We start from the raw sequence: 22,286 nt of genomic DNA on the forward strand, positions 1-22,286 counted from the left end.
CCTCACTCAGCAAACACGCAGCTGCTCTCGGCATGCACCTCGCATATCTCATCCTCACTGTCTTCCTGGCCCAGCTCCTGGGTAAGTCCTGGCTCTTCCCCAAGCCATCCTTCTTTTTCTCTTCTTTTTTTTCCTTACCCCCGGAAAACCTCAATAGCTTTATCAGGAACTTGTAGGGAAATATCAGTGATTAGAGTGGAAAGGCTGAGAAAAATCGGTTCCCCTTTGTGGTTTTACAAATGTTTGCTCAAGAAGTTCTTTGATTTGTGAGGAAAAAGGAAAGGGAGAGAAGAGAAATCTCAGACCCCTTCTCTGTCTTTTCTCTCACCTTCAAGCCATCTCCCTCTACCTCTCTTATCTGATCCTTCTGCAGTCACCTCAGGAGATCTCAGCTATCTCGACAGTCACATCATGCTCCTGTTTTAATGTAAATTCCCAGATCTTGTCAAACCTGCCCCAGGCACCTTAAAGTTCTCCTGTCACTGACATTAACAGGGCATCCCATCCTGCCTCCAGGCTGACACAGCTCTGCCACGGCTTCCCGAGTTCTCTGCGCTGCCAACAAACCAGGGCTCCCTCTTCCCAAGCTCAGCGTTGTGTGTACCCAGGGACTGAGGAACCTCCGAGGTGACAGGCATGCAGAAGCAGAATGAATCCTTTTGCTGTATCTCGATGCGTTCCTCAGCCTGTTTGAGTACCTAAAAGTTAGGCTGTTCCCAGGTCTTCTGAGCAGCAGAAGTAGGAGCAGGAACACAGAGCAGTTCTTCTAAGGGTCCTCTCGTGCTGAGAGCTCTGAAATCCTGCCCAAAATCACTCTCACCTGTCCTTCTGCACATCTGCTTTTGCAGATTGGTTTTGCACCCAATTCGTTTTTCCTATCTGGTGCCCTTCCCTGTGGAGCTGCCCACCATCACTTTCTTCCAGGCACCACGGGGCAGGACAAGGTCACCCAGGAAGATGGAGCAGTCACGGTGAAGCACGGACACCCCTTCCACACCACCTGCAAATACCAGAGCAGTGATTTTAGGGGATTGCTCTGGTACCAGCTGCAGAGAGGCCGAGCCCCACAGCTGGTCTCCTATCAAGCCGGGAGTGGCCCCAAGCACAGCGGCCGTATCAGCACGCACCTCAACACCACGGGCAAATACAGTGTCCTGCAGCTGGAGGAAGTGGAGCTCTCTGACAGTGCCTTGTACCTCTGTGCTCTGCAAGACACCCTGCTGCAGGGAGCTTCCTCGGCTGTGCAACAACCCAGGGCAGGGAGGGGATGTGTCAGGGCAAGGCTGAGCTTGGGGAAGGCACCCTGATCTCAGCCCAGTGGTCACCAGAAGTTGCATCCCCATGTGTGTACAATGGTCTGGTGGTTTGGACTGCATTCATTCTTGCAGTTTCCTTGACTAACTATTTTGGACAATTTTGACTCCTTTCTGCATTGTGCAGTCTCTTAGGAAAGAAAATTATCCGCTCTGCTTGCCTGGGATCTTGTCCTGCCACACTCCAGCCCTCCTGCTTTTGGCCCCACATGTCCTCAGCAGAGCCCAGGGCTGGTTGTGTGTTCCTGCCTTGTGTGCTCTTGGAGCAGCCCCGTTTGCATGGACACACGGGAAGCACGGATTTGTCTGTGGCTCCACCCTGCTGAGCACGGCCCTGGCTCTGTCCGTGTGTGTCCCTCATCGGGAGGGAATTTGCTGCCTCTGGCAGGGACAGCGAGAACCGCTCTGGCCCTGAACAGCACGGAGCAGCAGCTTCCCAGGCTCACAAACAGCCTGAGTGCAGCCGAGTGGGGCCGGCAGCTGCCCGCTGCAGATGGGCGCAGGCTGGATCTGCTTCCCAAGCGGTGTGGCTGCTGCGTGCGATGGGACACAGCTGTCTCTTGTGCCTGGCCGTGCCAAACGTCCTTGTGTCGCTGATTGTGCTGGTGCCGGGAGAGGCGGGGGCTGAGTTCGGCCGGGGCGGAGCTGGCGTTGGCGGAGAGGAGGCGGCAGGGCCGCAGCAGAGCCGGGGCTGAGGGGCACAGCGAGGCTCGGCCGGCGGAGCGGCGGCATGCGGCGGTGTCGGGGCGCGGGGCCGGCGGCGCTGGCCGCGCTGCTGCTCGGTGCGCGGGGGTGCCGAAGGGGAACCGCGGTCCGGGGATGGGGTGATCCCGCAGGTCCCGGCAGGCTGCCGTCCTGCCTGGCTTCTTCACAGACCTCTTCGCGAGAGCTGTTCTCCCGTTCATCCCTCCCTCTTCTCCAACCTAAATCTCTATTCTATGCCAAAACCTGCACAAGCATTCCTTATTTATAATGATTTCATTTATCATTAAGTCAGTCCTTAGTCCTTGTTACTTTTCTTCTTCTCTTTTTGTGCTTTCTCCCACAGCCTCCCGTTCTCCAGTGACTCTTCTAATCACTCTATCATTCTCGCATTAATCTCTCCACAAAGGATTCCTGGACACTTCCATTGCTGCATATCTTGACGTCCTCTGGGAACTGTTTTCCTCCTCATCTCTCTGTGTTCCTGACTGCTTTTGCGGGCTTTGGTCTGGGGATTGGCAGGCAGAGCTGGATAGAGAGTAGGAGTTGAGATTTGTTCCTTTTCTCTCCTTGGCAGTGGCTGCAGTCAGAGCCCAAGTGCAGCAGGAGCCATTCCTGGAGACCACCGAAGGCACCAGCATCACCATGAAATGCTCACACCCCAATATCCGGACTGGCGATTTTATCTACTTCTTGCGTCACCGGCCAGGCCAAACGCCCGAACTCCTGGCGGTCACTGCTAAAGGCTCCAAGGAGGTGCGAGCCCCTGAAGGGCGCCTGTCGGTGTCGGCAGACCGGCGTTCGAGCGCGCTGTGGCTCGGGCGGCCCCGGCGCGGGGACGCGGCCGTGTATTACTGCGCGCTGGGGGCCACGGGCAGAGGAGCCGGGGCTGCGGCCGGGCACGAACCGCCGCGGGCGGGGCCGGCCGGGGCCAGCAGGGGGCGCTGCCGCTCCGGCCGCCGGGCCCCGCGCGGCTCCGCAGCTCCTTCCTCTGCCCCGAGCCCGCACGCACCGGCACCGCACAGCCCCGCACGGCCCCGCACACGCCTCACAGCCCGCCCGCAGCCTGCGCTCACACGCTCGCCACACACACACCGGCCTCCCCGCGCTCCCGAGCCCGCCGCCGCCTCACACCAAACTGCTGCCGCCTGCGCCTCTGGCCCTCCGGCCACTCCTGCTGCTGCTCTCAGCCGCTTTGTAAAGCAAAGAGATGCTCCTTGAGCTGCTCCAGCTCACCTGGGCTGGGAACTGACCAAGCAGCAGCACTGACAGGCACACAGGAGCTCGTTCATGCAGTGCTGTCACCTCACCAGGTCATGACCTGAAAGGTGTTTGCAGTGAGGCTTTCCGAGGAGAAAAAGGAATCTCCATCTCTGTCCCTGCAGCAATGTCTCTGTTCCATACTGCCAGGTGAATAACAAGCAGCATTCCCCCCTGGATGTGTAAATCAGGTGTGCTTTCAATCCCACCTGAGCCTGGATTTCACTTCTCTACGTCTTTCATTCCCATCCTCACTTTTCCCCAAACACTCATGGATGAGCATTCAGCACCTTCCTGAAACAGTAGAACATCTGGGAAGAAAACAATAAATCGGTAGGAGTAGAGGAGCATTTCAAATCATCGAAGCACACGTTCGCACCCAGCTTCCCCCTTAAACTAATTGGTTCCTTCCCTTCACGTTAGTAACCTGTCAAGCATCCAGAAGAACAAATGCCAGCATCTGGCAATGCTGGAAGGGTTAGAGGGAGACACTTGAAAGACTGAGCTCCACATGAGGTTTCTCTCCAGACCCTTGTTCGAGAGACCCCATTTCCTTTGGGGACAGGAGCCTTTCAGCATCTTCAGGAGCTCCTTGGGCTGAGCAAGTTCAGCAGAGGCCACAATCAGGGCATGTGAAAGGTGAGAGTGTCTGGTTCTCTAAGGATCACATCACGTCCATTTTCATTTCCAAAGAGAAGAACGAAGAAAAAGGAAAAGCGATTAACAAAGCACACAATGACACCAATCTGGCAGTAGGTGATAAAGGAGAGAAGGAGGGAGCTCAGAGCTCTCCAGCTTCTAATTGATGGGCCATTAGGAAAGTGCTGTCAAGTGGCTCAGGCTGAGCTTTGTCAGTGGGAAGATGGGACAAGAGGAACCGGAGGATGAAGGAGATTTCAGGGGGCCTTATGGGATTAGGGAACACAAACCAGGGAATGCTTGAGAATCTCTGCATCCTCCAGCCTTGGAGTTCTCAAAAAACCTTCTAGATCTGGAGATTAGCAGTGATCTCACAGAGCTGGGGACAGCTCGGGAGGGTGAGAAACCCCAGTGGGGAAGAAGGCCCTGAGCTCCCAAGTGCCCAGGCCTGGCTGTGCAGCAGAGCTGGCCATTCCAGCTGCGGAGGTGAGGACTCCACTGCGAGCTGAGCGGGAACAGCCCCTTGCCATGAGCGTGGCCCCAGAGGCACGGAATGCTCCCAGTGCCAGTGGCTGAGGGAGCCTCGGGGGCTGCTGCTGGACGAGCGAGAAACGCACAAGGAGCATCTCAGGCACTGCAAGGACAGCTCATTGCTCTGCCTGCTCCCGCCGCTGCTTCCTTTGCTCCGCCGAGAGTCGTTCCCGGCAGCTCTGTTCTCTCGGGGCTGCCACGTGGTTTCGGACTCTTCCTCACTCAGCAAACACGCAGCTGCTCTCGGCATGCACCTCGCATATCTCATCCTCACTGTCTTCCTGGCCCAGCTCCTGGGTAAGTCCTGGCTCTTCCCCAAGCCATCCTTCTTTTTCTCTTCTTTTTTTTCCTTACCCCCGGAAAACCTCAATAGCTTTATCAGGAACTTGTAGGGAAATATCAGTGATTAGAGTGGAAAGGCTGAGAAAAATCGGTTCCCCTTTGTGGTTTTACAAATGTTTGCTCAAGAAGTTCTTTGATTTGTGAGGAAAAAGGAAAGGGAGAGAAGAGAAATCTCAGACCCCTTCTCTGTCTTTTCTCTCACCTTCAAGCCATCTCCCTCTACCTCTCTTATCTGATCCTTCTGCAGTCACCTCAGGAGATCTCAGCTATCTCGACAGTCACATCATGCTCCTGTTTTAATGTAAATTCCCAGATCTTGTCAAACCTGCCCCAGGCACCTTAAAGTTCTCCTGTCACTGACATTAACAGGGCATCCCATCCTGCCTCCAGGCTGACACAGCTCTGCCACGGCTTCCCGAGTTCTCTGCGCTGCCAACAAACCAGGGCTCCCTCTTCCCAAGCTCAGCGTTGTGTGTACCCAGGGACTGAGGAACCTCCGAGGTGACAGGCATGCAGAAGCAGAATGAATCCTTTTGCTGTATCTCGATGCGTTCCTCAGCCTGTTTGAGTACCTAAAAGTTAGGCTGTTCCCAGGTCTTCTGAGCAGCAGAAGTAGGAGCAGGAACACAGAGCAGTTCTTCTAAGGGTCCTCTCGTGCTGAGAGCTCTGAAATCCTGCCCAAAATCACTCTCACCTGTCCTTCTGCACATCTGCTTTTGCAGATTGGTTTTGCACCCAATTCGTTTTTCCTATCTGGTGCCCTTCCCTGTGGAGCTGCCCACCATCACTTTCTTCCAGGCACCACGGGGCAGGACAAGGTCACCCAGGAAGATGGAGCAGTCACGGTGAAGCACGGACACCCCTTCCACACCACCTGCAAATACCAGAGCAGTGATTTTAGGGGATTGCTCTGGTACCAGCTGCAGAGAGGCCGAGCCCCACAGCTGGTCTCCTATCAAGCCGGGAGTGGCCCCAAGCACAGCGGCCGTATCAGCACGCACCTCAACACCACGGGCAAATACAGTGTCCTGCAGCTGGAGGAAGTGGAGCTCTCTGACAGTGCCTTGTACCTCTGTGCTCTGCAAGACACCCTGCTGCAGGGAGCTTCCTCGGCTGTGCAACAACCCAGGGCAGGGAGGGGATGTGTCAGGGCAAGGCTGAGCTTGGGGAAGGCACCCTGATCTCAGCCCAGTGGTCACCAGAAGTTGCATCCCCATGTGTGTACAATGGTCTGGTGGTTTGGACTGCATTCATTCTTGCAGTTTCCTTGACTAACTATTTTGGACAATTTTGACTCCTTTCTGCATTGTGCAGTCTCTTAGGAAAGAAAATTATCCGCTCTGCTTGCCTGGGATCTTGTCCTGCCACACTCCAGCCCTCCTGCTTTTGGCCCCACATGTCCTCAGCAGAGCCCAGGGCTGGTTGTGTGTTCCTGCCTTGTGTGCTCTTGGAGCAGCCCCGTTTGCATGGACACACGGGAAGCACGGATTTGTCTGTGGCTCCACCCTGCTGAGCACGGCCCTGGCTCTGTCCGTGTGTGTCCCTCATCGGGAGGGAATTTGCTGCCTCTGGCAGGGACAGCGAGAACCGCTCTGGCCCTGAACAGCACGGAGCAGCAGCTTCCCAGGCTCACAAACAGCCTGAGTGCAGCCGAGTGGGGCCGGCAGCTGCCCGCTGCAGATGGGCGCAGGCTGGATCTGCTTCCCAAGCGGTGTGGCTGCTGCGTGCGATGGGACACAGCTGTCTCTTGTGCCTGGCCGTGCCAAACGTCCTTGTGTCGCTGATTGTGCTGGTGCCGGGAGAGGCGGGGGCTGAGTTCGGCCGGGGCGGAGCTGGCGTTGGCGGAGAGGAGGCGGCAGGGCCGCAGCAGAGCCGGGGCTGAGGGGCACAGCGAGGCTCGGCCGGCGGAGCGGCGGCATGCGGCGGTGTCGGGGCGCGGGGCCGGCGGCGCTGGCCGCGCTGCTGCTCGGTGCGCGGGGGTGCCGAAGGGGAACCGCGGTCCGGGGATGGGGTGATCCCGCAGGTCCCGGCAGGCTGCCGTCCTGCCTGGCTTCTTCACAGACCTCTTCGCGAGAGCTGTTCTCCCGTTCATCCCTCCCTCTTCTCCAACCTAAATCTCTATTCTATGCCAAAACCTGCACAAGCATTCCTTATTTATAATGATTTCATTTATCATTAAGTCAGTCCTTAGTCCTTGTTACTTTTCTTCTTCTCTTTTTGTGCTTTCTCCCACAGCCTCCCGTTCTCCAGTGACTCTTCTAATCACTCTATCATTCTCGCATTAATCTCTCCACAAAGGATTCCTGGACACTTCCATTGCTGCATATCTTGACGTCCTCTGGGAACTGTTTTCCTCCTCATCTCTCTGTGTTCCTGACTGCTTTTGCGGGCTTTGGTCTGGGGATTGGCAGGCAGAGCTGGATAGAGAGTAGGAGTTGAGATTTGTTCCTTTTCTCTCCTTGGCAGTGGCTGCAGTCAGAGCCCAAGTGCAGCAGGAGCCATTCCTGGAGACCACCGAAGGCACCAGCATCACCATGAAATGCTCACACCCCAATATCCGGACTGGCGATTTTATCTACTTCTTGCGTCACCGGCCAGGCCAAACGCCCGAACTCCTGGCGGTCACTGCTAAAGGCTCCAAGGAGGTGCGAGCCCCTGAAGGGCGCCTGTCGGTGTCGGCAGACCGGCGTTCGAGCGCGCTGTGGCTCGGGCGGCCCCGGCGCGGGGACGCGGCCGTGTATTACTGCGCGCTGGGGGCCACGGGCAGAGGAGCCGGGGCTGCGGCCGGGCACGAACCGCCGCGGGCGGGGCCGGCCGGGGCCAGCAGGGGGCGCTGCCGCTCCGGCCGCCGGGCCCCGCGCGGCTCCGCAGCTCCTTCCTCTGCCCCGAGCCCGCACGCACCGGCACCGCACAGCCCCGCACGGCCCCGCACACGCCTCACAGCCCGCCCGCAGCCTGCGCTCACACGCTCGCCACACACACACCGGCCTCCCCGCGCTCCCGAGCCCGCCGCCGCCTCACACCAAACTGCTGCCGCCTGCGCCTCTGGCCCTCCGGCCACTCCTGCTGCTGCTCTCAGCCGCTTTGCAAAGCAAAGAGCTGCTCCTTGAGAGCACCTGGGCTGGGAACTGACCAAGCAGCAGCACTGACAGGCACACAGGAGCTGGTTCACGGAGTGCTGTCACCTCATCAGGGGAGAGGAGTTTGCAGTGAGGCTTTCCGAGGAGACAAAGGAATCTCCATCTCTGTCCCTGCAGCAATGTCTCTGTTCCATACTGCCAGGTGAATAACAAGCAGCATTCCCCCCTGGATGTGTAAATCAGGTGTGCTTTCAATCCCACCTGAGCCTGGATTTCACTTCTCTACATCTTTCATTCCCATCCTCACTTTTCCCCAAACACTCATGGATGAGCATTCAGCACCTTCCTGAAACAGTAGAACATCTGGGAAGAAAACAATAAATCGGTAGGAGTAGAGGAGCATTTCAAATCATCGAAGCACACGTTCGCACCCAGCTTCCCCCTTAAACTAATTGGTCCCTTCCCTTCACGTTAGTAACCTGTCAAGCATCCAGAAGAACAAATGCCAGCATCTGGCAATGCTGGAAGGGTTAGAGGGAGACACTTGAAAGACTGAGCTCCACATGACGTTTCTCTCCAGACCCTTGTTCGAGAGACCCCATTTCCTTTGGGGACAGGAGCCTTTCACCATCTTCAGGAGCTCCTTGGGCTGAGCAAGTTCAGCAGAGGCCACAGTCAGGGCATGTGAAAGGTGAGAGTGTCTGGTTCTCTAAGGCTCACATCACGTCCATTTTCCTTTCCAAAGAGAAGAACAAAGAAAAAGGAAAAGAGATTAACAAAGCACACAATGACACCAATCTGGCAGTAGGTGATAAAGGAGAGAAGGAGGGAGCCCAGAGCTCTCCAGCTTCTAATTGATGGGCCATTAGGAAACTGCTGTGAAGTGGCTCAGGCTGAGCTTTGTCAGTGGGAAGATGGGACAAGAGGAACAGGAGGATAAAGGAGATTTCAGGGGGCCTTATGGGATTAGGGGACAACCACCATGGCATGCTTGTGAGGCTCTGCATTCTCCAGACTTGGAGTTCTTAAAAAACCTTCTAGATCTGGAGATTAGCAGTGATCTCACAGAGCTGAGGACACCTCGGGATGGTGAGAAGCCCCAGTGGGGAAGAAGCCCCTGAGCTCCCAAGTGCCCAGGCCTGGCTGTGCAGCAGAGCTGGCCATTCCAGCTGCGAAGGTGAGGACTCCACTGCGAGCTGAGCGGGAACAGCCCCTTGCCGTGAGCGAGGCCCCAGAGGCACGGAATGCTGCCAGTGCCAATGGCTGAGGGAGCCTCGGGGGCTGCTGCTGGACGAGCGAGAAGCGCACAAGGAGCATCTCAGGCACTGCAAGGACAGCTCATTGCTCTGCCTGCTCCCGCCGCTGCTTCCTTTGCTCCGCCGAGAGTCGTTCCCGGCAGCTCTGTTCTCTCGGGGCTGCCACGTGGTTTCGGACTCTTCCTCACTCAGCAAACACGCAGCTGCTCTCGGCATGCACCTCGCATACCTCATCCTCACTGTCTTCCTGGCCCAGCTCCTGGGTAAGTCCTGGCTCTTCCCCAAGGCACCCTTTCTCTTCTCTTCTTCTTCTTACCCCCGGGAAAACCTCAACAGCCTTATCAGGACCTTGTAGGGAAATATCAGTGGTTAGAAGGGAAAGGCTGAGAAAAATCGGCTCCTCTTTGTGGTTTTGCAAGTGCTTGCTCAAGAAGCTCTTTGATTTGCAAAGGAAAAGGGAAGAGAGAGAAATCTCAGACACCTTCTCTGTATTTTCTCTCAACTTCAACGCATCTTCCTCTACCTCTCTTGTCTGATCCTTTTGCAATCACCTCAGGAGATCTCAGCTATCTCTTCAGTCAGATTATGCTCCTGTTTAATGTTATTATTAGATCCCGTTAAACCTGCCACGAGAACCACAAAGTTCTCCTTTCACTGACATTAACAGGGCATCCCATTCTGCCTCCAGGCTGACACAGCTCTGCCACGGCTTCCAGTGTTCTCTGCGCTGCCAACACAACCAGGGCTCCCTCTTTCCAAGCGCAGCGTTGTGCGTACTCGGGGATCCAGGAGCCCTCAGAATGATGGGGAAGCAGGATGAACCGTTCTGCTGTACCTCGGTGGGCTCCTCTAGCAGCTGGACGTGTGCTGATCCAGCTCACAAAGTTCAGGCGTGCCAGGGTGTTCCCGGCTCCGCTGTGCAGGAGGAGTAAGAGCAGAGACACGGCCCAGCTCTCCTTTGGGGGATGCAGAGGAAAGATCTCTGAACTCCTACCCAAAATATTTCAAGACTCAGCTACCAGGCAGGGAGCTTTCTCAAACGGGGGTTTGTATCCATATCATTTAGCTTCCAATAGCAATTCCCGGTGGAACTGCTGAAATTGACTTTCTTCCAGGCACCACGGGGCAGGACAAGGTCACCCAGGAAGATGGAGCAGTCACAGTGAAGCACGGACACCCCTTCCACACCACCTGCAAATACCAAACAAATGCTTTTACTTCCTTGCTCTGGTACCAGCTGCAGAGAGGCCGAGCCCCACAGCTGGTCTCCTATCAAGCCGGGAGTGGCCCCAAGCACAGCGGCCGTATCAGCACGCACCTCAACACCACGGGCAAATACAGTGTCCTGCAGCTGGAGGAAGTGGAGCTCTCTGACAGTGCCTTGTACCTCTGTGCTCTGCAAGACACCCTGCTGCAGGGAGCTTCCTCGGCTGTGCAACAACCCAGGGCAGGGAGGGGATGTGTCAGGGCAAGGCTGAGCTTGGGGAAGGCACCCTGATCTCAGCCCAGTGGTCACCAGAAGTTGCATCCCCATGTGTGTACAATGGTCTGGTGGTTTGGACTGCATCCATTCTTGCAGTGTCCTTGACTAACTATTTTGGACAATTTTGACTCCTTTCTGCATTGTGCAGTCTCTTAGGAAAGAAAATTATCCGCTCTGCTTGCCTGGGATCTTGTCCTGGCACACTCCAGCCCTGCTGCTTTTGGCCCCACATGTCCTCAGCAGAGCCCAGGGCTGGTTGTGTGTTCCTGCCTTGTGTGCTCTTGGAGCAGCCCCGTTTGCATGGACACACGGGAAGCACGGATTTGTCTGTGGCTCCACCCTGCTGAGCACGGCCCTGGCTCTGTCCGTGTGTGTCCCTCATCGGGAGGGAATTTGCTGCCTCTGGCAGGGACAGCGAGCACTGCTCTGGCCCTGAACAGCACGGAGCAGCAGCTTCCCAGGCTCACAAACAGCCTGAGTGCAGCCGAGTGGGGCCGGCAGCTGCCCGCTGCAGATGGGCGCAGGCTGGATCTGCTTCCCAAGCGGTGTGGCTGCTGCGTGCGATGGGACACAGCTGTCTCTTGTGCCTGGCCGTGCCAAACGTCCTTGTGTCGCTGATTGTGCTGGTGCCGGGAGAGGCGGGGGCTGAGTTCGGCCGGGGCGGAGCTGGCGTTGGCGGAGAGGAGGCGGCAGGGCCGCAGCAGAGCCGGGGCTGAGGGGCACAGCGAGGCTCGGCCGGCGGAGCGGCGGCATGCGGCGGTGTCGGGGCGCGGGGCCGGCGGCGCTGGCCGCGCTGCTGCTCGGTGCGCGGGGGTGCCGAAGGGGAACCGCGGTCCGGGGATGGGGTGATCCCGCAGGTCCCGGCAGGCTGCCGTCCTGCCTGGCTTCTTCACAGACCTCTTCGCGAGAGCTGTTCTCCCGTTCATCCCTCCCTCTTCTCCAGCCTAAATCTCTATTCTATGCCAAAACCTGCACAAGCATTCCTTATTTATAATGAATTCATTTATCATTAAGTCAGTCCTTAGTCCTTGTTACTTTTCTTCTTCTCTTTTTGTGCTTTCTCCCACAGCCTCCCGTTCTCCAGTGACTCTCCTAATCGCTCTATCATTCTCGCATTAATCTCTCCACAAAGGATTCCTGGACACTTCCATTGCTGCATATCTTGACATCTTATGGGAACTGTTTTCCTCCTCATCTCTCTGTGTTCCTGACTGCTTTTGCGGGCTTTGGTCTGGGGATTGGCAGGCAGAGCTGGATAGAAAGTAGGAGTTGAGATTTGTTCCTTTTCTCTCCTTGGCAGTGGCTGCAGTCAGAGCCCAAGTGCAGCAGGAGCCATTCCTGGAGACCATCGAAGGCACCAGCATCACCATGAAATGCTCACACCCCAATATCCGGACTGGCGATTTTATCTACTTCTTGCGTCACCGGCCAGGCCAAACGCCCGAACTCCTGGCGGTCACTGCTAAAGGCTCCAAGGAGGTGCGAGCCCCTGAAGGGCGCCTGTCGGTGTCGGCAGACCGGCGTTCGAGCGCGCTGTGGCTCGGGCGGCCCCGGCGCGGGGACGCGGCCGTGTATTACTGCGCGCTGGGGGCCACGGGCAGAGGAGCCGGGGCTGCGGCCGGGCACGAACCGCCGCGGGCGGGGCCGGCCGGGGCCAGCAGGGGGCGCTGCCGCTCCGGCCGCCGGGCCCCGCGCGGCTCCGCAGCTCCTTCCTCTGCCCCGAGCCCGCACGCACCGGCACCGCACAGCCCCGCACGGCCCCGCACACGCCTCACAGCCCGCCCGCAGCCTGCGCTCACACGCTCGCCACACACACACCGGCCTCCCCTCGCTCCCGAGCCCGCCGCCGCCTCACACCAAACTGCTGCCGCCTGCGCCTCTGGCCCTCTGGCCACTCCTGCTGCTGCTCTCAGCCGCCTTGCAAAACAAAGAGCTGCTCCTTGAGAGCACCTGGGCTGGGAACTGACCAAGCAGCTGCACTGACAGGCACACAGGGGCTCGTTCATGCAGTGCTGTCACCAAACCAGGTCATGGCATGAGAGCGCTTTTCTGTGAGGCTTTCTGAAGTGACAAAAAAATCTCCATCTCTGTCCCTGCGGAAATGTCTCTCTTCCATACTGCTAGGTGAATAACAAGCAGCATTCTCACCTGCATGTGTAGGGCAGATGTGCTTTCCATCCCACCTGAGCCCGGAAGTCACATCTATACATTTCTTGTTCTCATCCCCTCGTTTCCCCAACCAACTCTCCATGTGCATTCAGCATGTTCCTTAAATACTAGAACATCCCAGAGGGAAAACAATTATTCGGCTGGAGCAGAGGAGCATTTCAAATCTCCTGAGGACTCTGTCACAGCCATCGTCCACCCAAAACAGATTTGTCCCTTTTCCTTCACGTTAGTAACGTCTCAGGTATCCTGAAAAGCAGATGCCAGGATCTAGCAATGCTGCAATTGTTGGAGGGAGACATGTGAAACACTGAGCTCCACATGAGGTTTCTCGCCTGAGACTTGCTCTAGAGACCCCAATTCCTTTTGGGGGCAGGAGTCTTTCAACATCCTCAGGAGCTCCTTGGGCTGAGCAAGTTCAGCAGAGGCCACAGTCAGGGCATGTAAAAGGTGAGAGTGTCTGGTTCTCTAAGGATCACATCACGTCCATTTTCCTTTCCAAAGAGAAGAACAAAGAAAAAGGAAAAGCGATTAACAAAGCACACAATGACACCAATCTCGCAGTAGGTGATAAAGGAGAGAAGGAGGGAGCTCAGAGCTCTCCAGCTTCTAATTGATGGGCCATTAGGAAAGTGCTGTCAAGTGGCTCAGGCTGAGCTTTGTCAGTGACAAGAAATGGAAAGAGAAACGTGAGGATAATGGAGGTTTGAGGAGGTCTTATGAGATTAGGGAACAACCACCATGGCATGCTTGTGAGGCTCTGCAGCCTCCAGTCTTGGAGTTCTCCAAAAACCTTCTAGATCTGGACATTAGCAGTGATCTCACAGAGCTGAGGACACCTCGGGAGGGTGAGAAACCCCAGTGGGGAAGAAGGCCCTGAGCTCCCAAGTGCCCAGGCCTGGCTGTGCAGCAGAGCTGGCCATTCCAGCTGCGGAGGTGAGGACTCCACTGCGAGCTGAGCGGGAACAGCCCCTTGCCGTGAGCGAGGCCCCAGAGGCACGGAATGCTCCCAGTGCCAGTGGCTGAGGGAGCCTCGGGGGCTGCTGCTGGACGAGCGAGAAACGCACAAGGAGCATCTCAGGCACTGCAAGGACAGCTCATTGCTCTGCCTGCTCCCGCCGCTGCTTCCTTTGCTCCGCCGAGAGTCGTTCCCGGCAGCTCTGTTCTCTCGGGGCTGCCACGTGGTTTCGGACTCTTCCTCACTCAGCAAACACGCAGCTGCTCTCGGCATGCACCTCGCATACCTCATCCTCACTGTCTTCCTGGCCCAGCTCCTGGGTAAGTCCTGGCTCTTCTACAAGGCACCCTTCTTTTTCTCTTCTTTTTTTCTTTACCCCCAGGAAAACCTCATTAGCTTTATCAGGACCTTGTAGGGAAATATCAGTGGTTAGAAGGGAAAGGCTGAGAAAAATCGGCTCCTCTTTGTGGTTTTGCAAGTGCTTGCTCAAGAAGCTCTTTGATTTGCAAAGGAAAAGGGAAGAGAGAGAAATCTCAGACCCCTTCTCTGTATTTACTCCCACCTTCAACGCATCTTCCTCTATCTCTCTTGTCTGATCCTTTTGCAATCACCTCAGGAGATCTCAGCTATCTCTTCAGTCAAATTATGCTCCTGTTTAATGTTATTATTAGATCCCGTTAAACCTGCCACGAGAACCACAAAGTTCTCCTTTCACTGACATTAACAGGGCATCCCATTCTGCCTCCAGGCTGACACAGCTCTGCCACGGCTTCCAGTGTTCTCTGGGCTGCCAACAAAACCAGGGCTCCCTCTTTCCAAGCGCAGCGTTGTGCGTACTCGGGGATCCAGGAGCCCTCAGAATGATGGGGAAGCAGGATGAACCGTTCTGCTGTACCTCGGTGGGCTCCTCTAGCAGCTGGACGTGTGCTGATCCAGCTCACAAAGTTCAGGCGTGCCAGGGTGTTCCCGGCTCCTCTGTGCAGGAGGAGTAAGAGCAGAGACATGGCCCAGCTCTCCTTTGGGGGATGCAGAGGAAAGATCTCTGAACTCCTACCCAAAATATTTCAAGACTCAGCTACCAGGCAGGGAGCTTTCTCAAATGGGGGTTTGTATCCATATCATTTAGCTTCCAATAGCAATTCCCGGTGGAACTGCTGAAATTGACTTTCTTCCAGGCACCACGGGGCAGGACAAGGTCACCCAGGAAGATGGAGCAGTCACGGTGAAGCAGGGACACCCCTTCCACACCACCTGCAAATACCAGAGCAATTATTTTAATGCCTTGCTCTGGTACCAGCTGCAGAGAGGCCGAGCCCCACAGCTGGTCTCCTATCAATCCGGGAGTGGCCCCAAGCACAGCGGCCGTATCAGCACGCACCTCAACACCACGGGCAAATACAGTGTCCTGCAGCTGGAGGAAGTGGAGCTCTCTGACAGTGCCTTGTACCTCTGTGCTCTGCAAGACACCCTGCTGCAGGGAGCTTCCTCGGCTGTGCAACAACCCAGGGCAGGGAGGGGATGTGTCAGGGCAAGGCTGAGCTTGGGGAAGGCACCCTGATCTCAGCCCAGTGGTCACCAGAAGTTGCATCCCCATGTGTGTACAATGGTCTGGTGGTTTGGACTGCATCCATTCTTGCAGTGTCCTTGACTAACTATTTTGGACAATTTTGACCCCTTTCTGCATTGTGCAGTCTCTTAGGAAAAATCTGCTCAACTTGCCTGGGACATTGTCCTTCCACACTCCAGCCCTGCTGCTTTTGGCCCCACATGTCCTCAGCAGAGCCCAGGGCTGGTTGTGTGTTCCTGCCTTGTGTGCTCTTGGAGCAGCCCCGTTTGCATGGACACACGGGAAGCACGGATTTGTCTGTGGCTCCACCCTGCTGAGCACGGCCCTGGCTCTGTCCGTGTGTGTCCCTCATCGGGAGGGAATTTGCTGCCTCTGGCAGGGACAGCGAGCACTGCTCTGGCCCTGAACAGCACGGAGCAGCAGCTTCCCAGGCTCACAAACAGCCTGAGTGCAGCCGAGTGGGGCCGGCAGCTGCCCGCTGCAGATGGGCGCAGGCTGGATCTGCTTCCCAGGCGGTGTGGCTGCTGCGTGCGATGGGACACAGCTGTCTCTTGTGCCTGGCCGTGCCAAACGTCCTTTTGTCGCTGACTGTGCTGGTGCCGGGAGAGGCGGGGCTGAGTTCGGCCGGGGCGGAGCTGGCGTTGGCGGAGAGGAGGCGGCAGGGCCGCAGCAGAGCCGGGGCTGAGGGGCACAGCGAGGCTCGGCCGGCGGAGCGGCGGCATGCGGCGGTGTCGGGGCGCGGGGCCGGCGGCGCTGGCCGCGCTGCTGCTCGGTGCGCGGGGGTGCCGAAGGGGAACCGCGGTCCGGGGATGGGGTGATCCCGCAGGTCCCGGCAGGCTGCCGTCCTGCCTGGCTTCCTCACAGACCTTTTCTCGAGAGCTGTTCTCCCGTTCATCCCTCTCTCTTCTCCAACCTAAACCTCTATTCTATGCCAAAACCTGCACAAGCATTCCTTCTTTATAACTCATGAAGTCAGTCCTTAGTCCTTGTTACTTTTCTTCTTCTCTTTTTGTGCTTTCTCCCACAGCCTCCCGTTCTCCAGTGACTCTCCTAATCGCTCTATCATTCTCGCATTAATCTCTCCACAAAGGATTCTTGGACACTTCCATTGCTGCATATCTTGACGTCCTCTGGGTGCTGTTTTCCTCCTCATCTCTCTGTGTTCCTGACTGCTTTTGCGGGCTTTGGTCTGGGGATTGGCAGGCAGAGCTGGATAGAAAGTAGGAGTTGAGATTTGTTCCTTTTCTCTCCCTGGCAGTGGCTGCAGTCAGAGCCCAAGTGCAGCAGGAGCCATTCCTGGAGACCACCGAGGGCACCAGCATCACCATCAAATGCTCACACCCCAATGTCCGGACTGGCGATTTCATCCACTTCTACCGTCAGCTGCCGGGCCAAAGGCCTGAACTCCTGGCGGCCACTGCTAAAGCACCCAAGGAGGTGCGAGCCCCTGAAGGGCGCCTGTCGGTGTCGGCAGACCGGCGTTCGAGCGCGCTGTGGCTCGGGCGGCCCCGGCGCGGGGACGCGGCCGTGTATTACTGCGCGCTGGGGGCCACGGGCAGAGGAGCCGGGGCTGCGGCCGGGCACGAACCGCCGCGGGCGGGGCCGGCCGGGGCCAGCAGGGGGCGCTGCCGCTCCGGCCGCCGGGCCCCGCGCGGCTCCGCAGCTCCTTCCTCTGCCCCGAGCCCGCACGCACCGGCACCGCACAGCCCCGCACGGCCCCGCACACGCCTCACAGCCCGCCCGCAGCCTGCGCTCACACGCTCGCCACACACACACCGGCCTCCCCGCGCTCCCGAGCCCGCCGCCGCCTCACACCAAACTGCTGCCGCCTGCGCCTCTGGCCCTCCGGCCACGCCTGCTGCTGCTCTCAGCCGCCTTGCAAAACAAAGAGCTGCTCCTTGAGAGCACCTGGGCTGGGAACTGACCAAGCAGCAGCACTGACAGGCACACAGGAGCTGGTTCACGGAGTGCTGTCACCTCATCAGGGGAGAGGAGTTTGCAGTGAGGCTTTCCGAGGAGACAAAGGAATCTCCATCTCGGTCCCTGCAGAAATGTCTCTGTTCCATACTGCCAGGTGAATAACAAGCAGCATTCCCCCCTGGATGTGTAAATCAGGTGTGCTTTCAATCCCACCTGAGCCTGGATTTCACTTCTCTACGTCTTTCATTCCCATCCTCACTTTTCCCCAAACACTCATGGATGAGCATTCAGCACCTTCCTGAAACAGTAGAACATCTGGGAAGAAAACAATAAATCGGTAGGAGTAGAGGAGCATTTCAAATCATCGAAGCACACGTTCGCACCCAGCTTCCCCCTTAAACTAATTGGTCCCTTCCCTTCACGTTAGTAACCTGTCAAGCATCCAGAAGAACAAATGCCAGCATCTGGCAATGCTGGAAGGGTTAGAGGGAGACACTTGAAAGACTGAGCTCCACATGAGGTTTCTCTCCAGACCCTTGTTCGAGAGACCCCATTTCCTTTGGGGACAGGAGCCTTTCAGCATCCTCAGGAGCTCCTTGGGCTGAGCAAGTTCAGCAGAGGCCACAGTCAGGGCATGTGAAAGGTGAGAGTGTCTGGTTCTCTAAGGATCACATCAAGTCATTTTTCCTTTCCAAAGAGAAGAACAAAGAAAAAGGAAAAGCGATTAACAAAGCACACAATGACACCAATCTGGCAGTAGGTGATAAAGGAGAGAAGGAGGGAGCTCAGAGCTCTCCAGCTTCTAATTGATGGGCCATTAGGAAAGTGCTGTCGAGTGGCTCAGGCTGAGCTCTGTCAGTGGGAAGATGGGACAAGAGGAACCGGAGGATGAAGGAGATTTCAGGGGGCCTTATGGGATTAGGGAACACAAACCAGGCAATGCTTGTGAATCTCTGCATTCTCCAGCCTTGGAGTTCTCCAAAAACCTTCTAGATCTGGAGATTAGCAGTGATCTCACAGAGCTGAGGACACCTCGGGAGGGTGAGAAACCCCAGTGGGGAAGAAGGCCCTGAGCTCCCAAGTGCCCAGGCCTGGCTGTGCAGCAGAGCTGGCCATTCCAGCTGCGGAGGTGAGGACTCCACTGCGAGCTGAGCGGGAACAGCCCCTTGCCATGAGCGAGGCCCCAGAGGCACGGAATGCTGCCAGTGCCAGTGGCTGAGGGAGCCTCGGGGGCTGCTGCTGGACGAGCGAGAAACGCACAAGGAGCATCTCAGGCACTGCAAGGACAGCTCATTGCTCTGCCTGCTCCCGCCGCTGCTTCCTTTGCTCCGCCGAGAGTCGTTCCCGGCAGCTCTGTTCTCTCGGGGCTGCCACGTGGTTTCGGACTCTTCCTCACTCAGCAAACACGCAGCTGCTCTCGGCATGCACCTCGCATATCTCATCCTCACTGTCTTCCTGGCCCAGCTCCTGGGTAAGTCCTGGCTCTTCCCCAAGGCACCCTTCTTTTTCTCTTCTTTTTTTTTCTTACCCCCAGGAAAACCTCAATAGCTTTATCAGGACCTTGTAGGGAAATATCAGTGATTAGAGTGGAAAGGCTGAGAAAAATCGGTTCCCCTTTGTGGTTTTGCAAGTGCTACCTCAATAAGTTCTTTGATTTGTGAGGGAAAAGTTAAGGGAGAGAAGAGAAATCTCAGACCCCTTCTCTGTCTTTTCTCTCACCTTCAAGCCATCTCCCTCTACCTCTCTTATCTGATCCTTCTGCAGTCACCTCAGGAGATCTCAGCTATCTCGACAGTCACATCATGCTCCTGTTTTAATGTAAATTCCCAGATCTTGTCAAACCTGCCCCAGGCACCTTAAAGTTCTCCTTTCACTGACATTAACAGGGCATCCCATTCTGCCTCCAGGCTGACACAGCTCTGCCACGGCTTCCAGAGTTCTCTGCGCTGCCAACAAACCAGGGCTCCCTCTTCCCAAGCTCAGCGTTGTGTGTACCCAGGGACTGAGGAACCTCCGAGGTGACAGGCATGCAGAAGCAGAATGAATCCTTTTGCTGTATCTCGATGCGTTCCTCAGCCTGTTTGAGTACCTAAAAGTTACGCTGTTCCCAGGTCTTCTGAGCAGCAGAAGTAGGAGCAGGAACACAGAGCAGTTCTTCTAAGGGTCCTCTCGTGCTGAGAGCTCTGAAATCCTGCCCCAAATCACTCTCACCTGTCCTTCTGCACATCTGCTTTTGCAGATTGGTTTTGCACCCAATTCGTTTTTCCTATCTGGTGCCCTTCCCTGTGGAGCTGCTCACCATCACTTTCTTCCAGGCACCACGGGGCAGGACAAGGTCACCCAGAAAGATGGAGCAGTCACGGTGAAGCAGGGACACCCCTTCCACACCACCTGCAAATACCAGAGCAGTGATTTTAATGCCTTGCTCTGGTACCAGCTGCAGAGAGGCCGAGCCCCACAGCTGGTCTCCTATCAAGCCGGGAGTGGCCCCAAGCACAGCGGCCGTATCAGCACGCACCTCAACACCACGGGCAAATACAGTGTCCTGCAGCTGGAGGAAGTGGAGCTCTCTGACAGTGCCTTGTACCTCTGTGCTCTGCAAGACACCCTGCTGCAGGGAGCTTCCTCGGCTGTGCAACAACCCAGGGCAGGGAGGGGATGTGTCAGGGCAAGGCTGAGCTTGGGGAAGGCACCCTGATCTCAGCCCAGTGGTCACCAGAAGTTGCATCCCCATGTGTGTACAATGGTCTGGTGGTTTGGACTGCATTCATTCTTGCAGTTTCCTTGACTAACTATTTTGGACAATTTTGACTCCTTTCTGCATTGTGCAGTCTCTTAGGAAAGAAAATTAACCGCTCTGCTTGCCTGGGATCTTGTCCTGCCACACTCCAGCCCTGCTGCTTTTGGCCCCACATGTCCTCAGCAGAGCCCAGGGCTGGTTGTGTGTTCCTGCCTTGTGTGCTCTTGGAGCAGCCCCGTTTGCATGGACACACGGGAAGCACGGATTTGTCTGTGGCTCCACCCTGCTGAGCACAGCCCTGGCTCTGTCCGTGTGTGTCCCTCATCGGGAGGGAATTTGCTGCCTCTGGCAGGGACAGCGAGAACCGCTCTGGCCCTGAACAGCACGGAGCAGCAGCTTCCCAGGCTCACAAACAGCCTGAGTGCAGCCGAGTGGGGCCGGCAGCTGCCCGCTGCAGATGGGCGCAGGCTGGATCTGCTTCCCAAGCGGTGTGGCTGCTGCGTGCGATGGGACACAGCTGTCTCTTGTGCCTGGCCGTGCCAAACGTCCTTGTGTCGCTGATTGTGCTGGTGCCGGGAGAGGCGGGGGCTGAGTTCGGCCGGGGCGGAGCTGGCGTTGGCGGAGAGGAGGCGGCAGGGCCGCAGCAGAGCCGGGGCTGAGGGGCACAGCGAGGCTCGGCCGGCGGAGCGGCGGCATGCGGCGGTGTCGGGGCGCGGGGCCGGCGGCGCTGGCCGCGCTGCTGCTCGGTGCGCGGGGGTGCCGAAGGGGAACCGCGGTCCGGGGATGGGGTGATCCCGCAGGTCCCGGCAGGCTGCCGTCCTGCCTGGCTTCTTCACAGACCTTTTCGCGAGAGCTGTTCTCCCGTTCATCCCTCCCTCTTCTCCAACCTAAACCTCTATTCTATGCCAAAACCTGCACAAGCATTCCTTATTTATAATGAATTCATTTATCGTTAAGTCAGTCCTTAGTCTTTATTACTTTTCTTCTTCTCTTTTTGTGCTTTCTCCCACAGCCTCCCGTTCTCCAGTGACTCTCCTAATCGCTCTATCATTCTCGCATTAATCTCTCCACAAAGGATTCCTGGACACTTCCATTGCTGCATATCTTGACGTCCTCTGGGAACTGTTTTCCTCCACATCTCTCTGTGTTCCTGACTGCTTTTGCGGGCTTTGGTCTGGGGATTGGCAGGCAGAGCTGGATAGAAAGTAGGAGTTGAGATTTGTTCCTTTTCTCTCCCTGGCAGTGGCTGCAGTCAGAGCCCAAGTACAGCAAGACCCATTCCTGGAGACCACCGAAGGCACCAGCATCACCATCAAATGCTCACATCCCAATATCCGGACTTCCGATTACATCCACTTCTACCGTCAGCTGCCGGGCCAAAGGCCTGAACTCTTGGCAGTCACCGCTAAAGGCTCCAAGGAGGTGCGAGCCCCTGAAGGGCGCCTGTCGGTGTCGGCAGACCGGCGTTCGAGCGCGCTGTGGCTCGGGCGGCCCCGGCGCGGGGACGCGGCCGTGTATTACTGCGCGCTGGGGGCCACGGGCAGAGGAGCCGGGGCTGCGGCCGGGCACGAACCGCCGCGGGCGGGGCCGGCCGGGGCCAGCAGGGGGCGCTGCCGCTCCGGCCGCCGGGGCCGCCTCGCCCCGCTCGGCCCGGGATCCCGGGGCGCTGCCGGCACCGGCAATGGGACCGGCACCGACACCTGCACTGACACCGGCACCGGCACTGACTCCACCATCGACACCGGCACCGAGCCACCGACCAGCTTGGAGTCACCGACCTTCCTCTGCCCCTCTTCTCAGCACTGGTTTAATCAGCTTTTGCCCCAGCTGCCTGATCTCCCCAGCACGAATCCCCTCCATTCCCAAAGACATGTGAGCATCTAAGTGCCTTAGCAAATCTTTACTATTCTCCGTCTGGATTACAGGAGATCCATGCCGGTTACCTTCCCTGTCTCCCAGATCAGCAGGCCAGTTGTCCTGATGATCATCAATCCTACTCTTGAAGACTGAGGCAAAGAAGCTGTTAAGCACCTCAGCCGTACCCTCGGCTTTGCTGAATGTATTCCCCACGGTGTCCAATGAAGAATGGTGATTATCCTCGGTCCTCGTTAATGTATTTGTAAAAACACTCTTTATTATCCCATTCAGAATTGGCCAGATTAAGTTCTAACTGAGCTTTGTCCTCTCTACTTTTCTTTCTGCATGACCTAATGACATCCTCCAACTCTTCCCGAGCTGCCTGCCCTTTTTCCAAATGTGAGACACCCTCTTTTTATTCCCCGAATTCCTGGGAATGCTCCCTTCTCAGCCAGGCAGCTCTTCTCCTCCA

At 56.9% G+C, this 22,286-nt stretch overlaps 4 protein-coding genes and 1 gene segment (V, D, J or C); all 5 read left to right on the forward strand.

The window, feature by feature from the left end:
* The window catches only part of LOC137486668 (T-cell receptor alpha chain constant-like), a 172,853-nt gene that overhangs the window by 11,156 nt on the left and 139,411 nt on the right, over nucleotides 1–22,286 (forward strand).
* On the forward strand, nucleotides 2,044–3,236 carry LOC137487041 (uncharacterized). The gene is made up of 2 exons (XM_068212688.1): nucleotides 2,044–2,095; nucleotides 2,593–3,236. Exons 1-2 carry the CDS (start codon nucleotides 2,044–2,046, stop codon nucleotides 3,234–3,236), a joined length of 696 nt encoding a protein of 231 aa, XP_068068789.1.
* LOC137487042 (uncharacterized) lies at nucleotides 6,705–7,897 on the forward strand. Its single transcript, XM_068212689.1, has 2 exons — nucleotides 6,705–6,756; nucleotides 7,254–7,897. The coding sequence occupies exons 1-2, from the start codon at nucleotides 6,705–6,707 to the stop codon at nucleotides 7,895–7,897; spliced, it is 696 nt and encodes a 231-aa protein (XP_068068790.1).
* Nucleotides 11,358–12,550, forward strand: LOC137487043 (uncharacterized). Its single transcript, XM_068212690.1, has 2 exons — nucleotides 11,358–11,409; nucleotides 11,907–12,550. The coding sequence occupies exons 1-2, from the start codon at nucleotides 11,358–11,360 to the stop codon at nucleotides 12,548–12,550; spliced, it is 696 nt and encodes a 231-aa protein (XP_068068791.1).
* On the forward strand, nucleotides 20,652–21,841 carry LOC137487044 (uncharacterized). Its single transcript, XM_068212691.1, has 2 exons — nucleotides 20,652–20,703; nucleotides 21,201–21,841. Exons 1-2 carry the CDS (start codon nucleotides 20,652–20,654, stop codon nucleotides 21,839–21,841), a joined length of 693 nt encoding a protein of 230 aa, XP_068068792.1.

This window comes from Anomalospiza imberbis, chromosome 22 (assembly GCF_031753505.1).
Source record: "Anomalospiza imberbis isolate Cuckoo-Finch-1a 21T00152 chromosome 22, ASM3175350v1, whole genome shotgun sequence".
Classification (NCBI taxonomy): Eukaryota; Metazoa; Chordata; class Aves; order Passeriformes; family Viduidae; genus Anomalospiza; species Anomalospiza imberbis.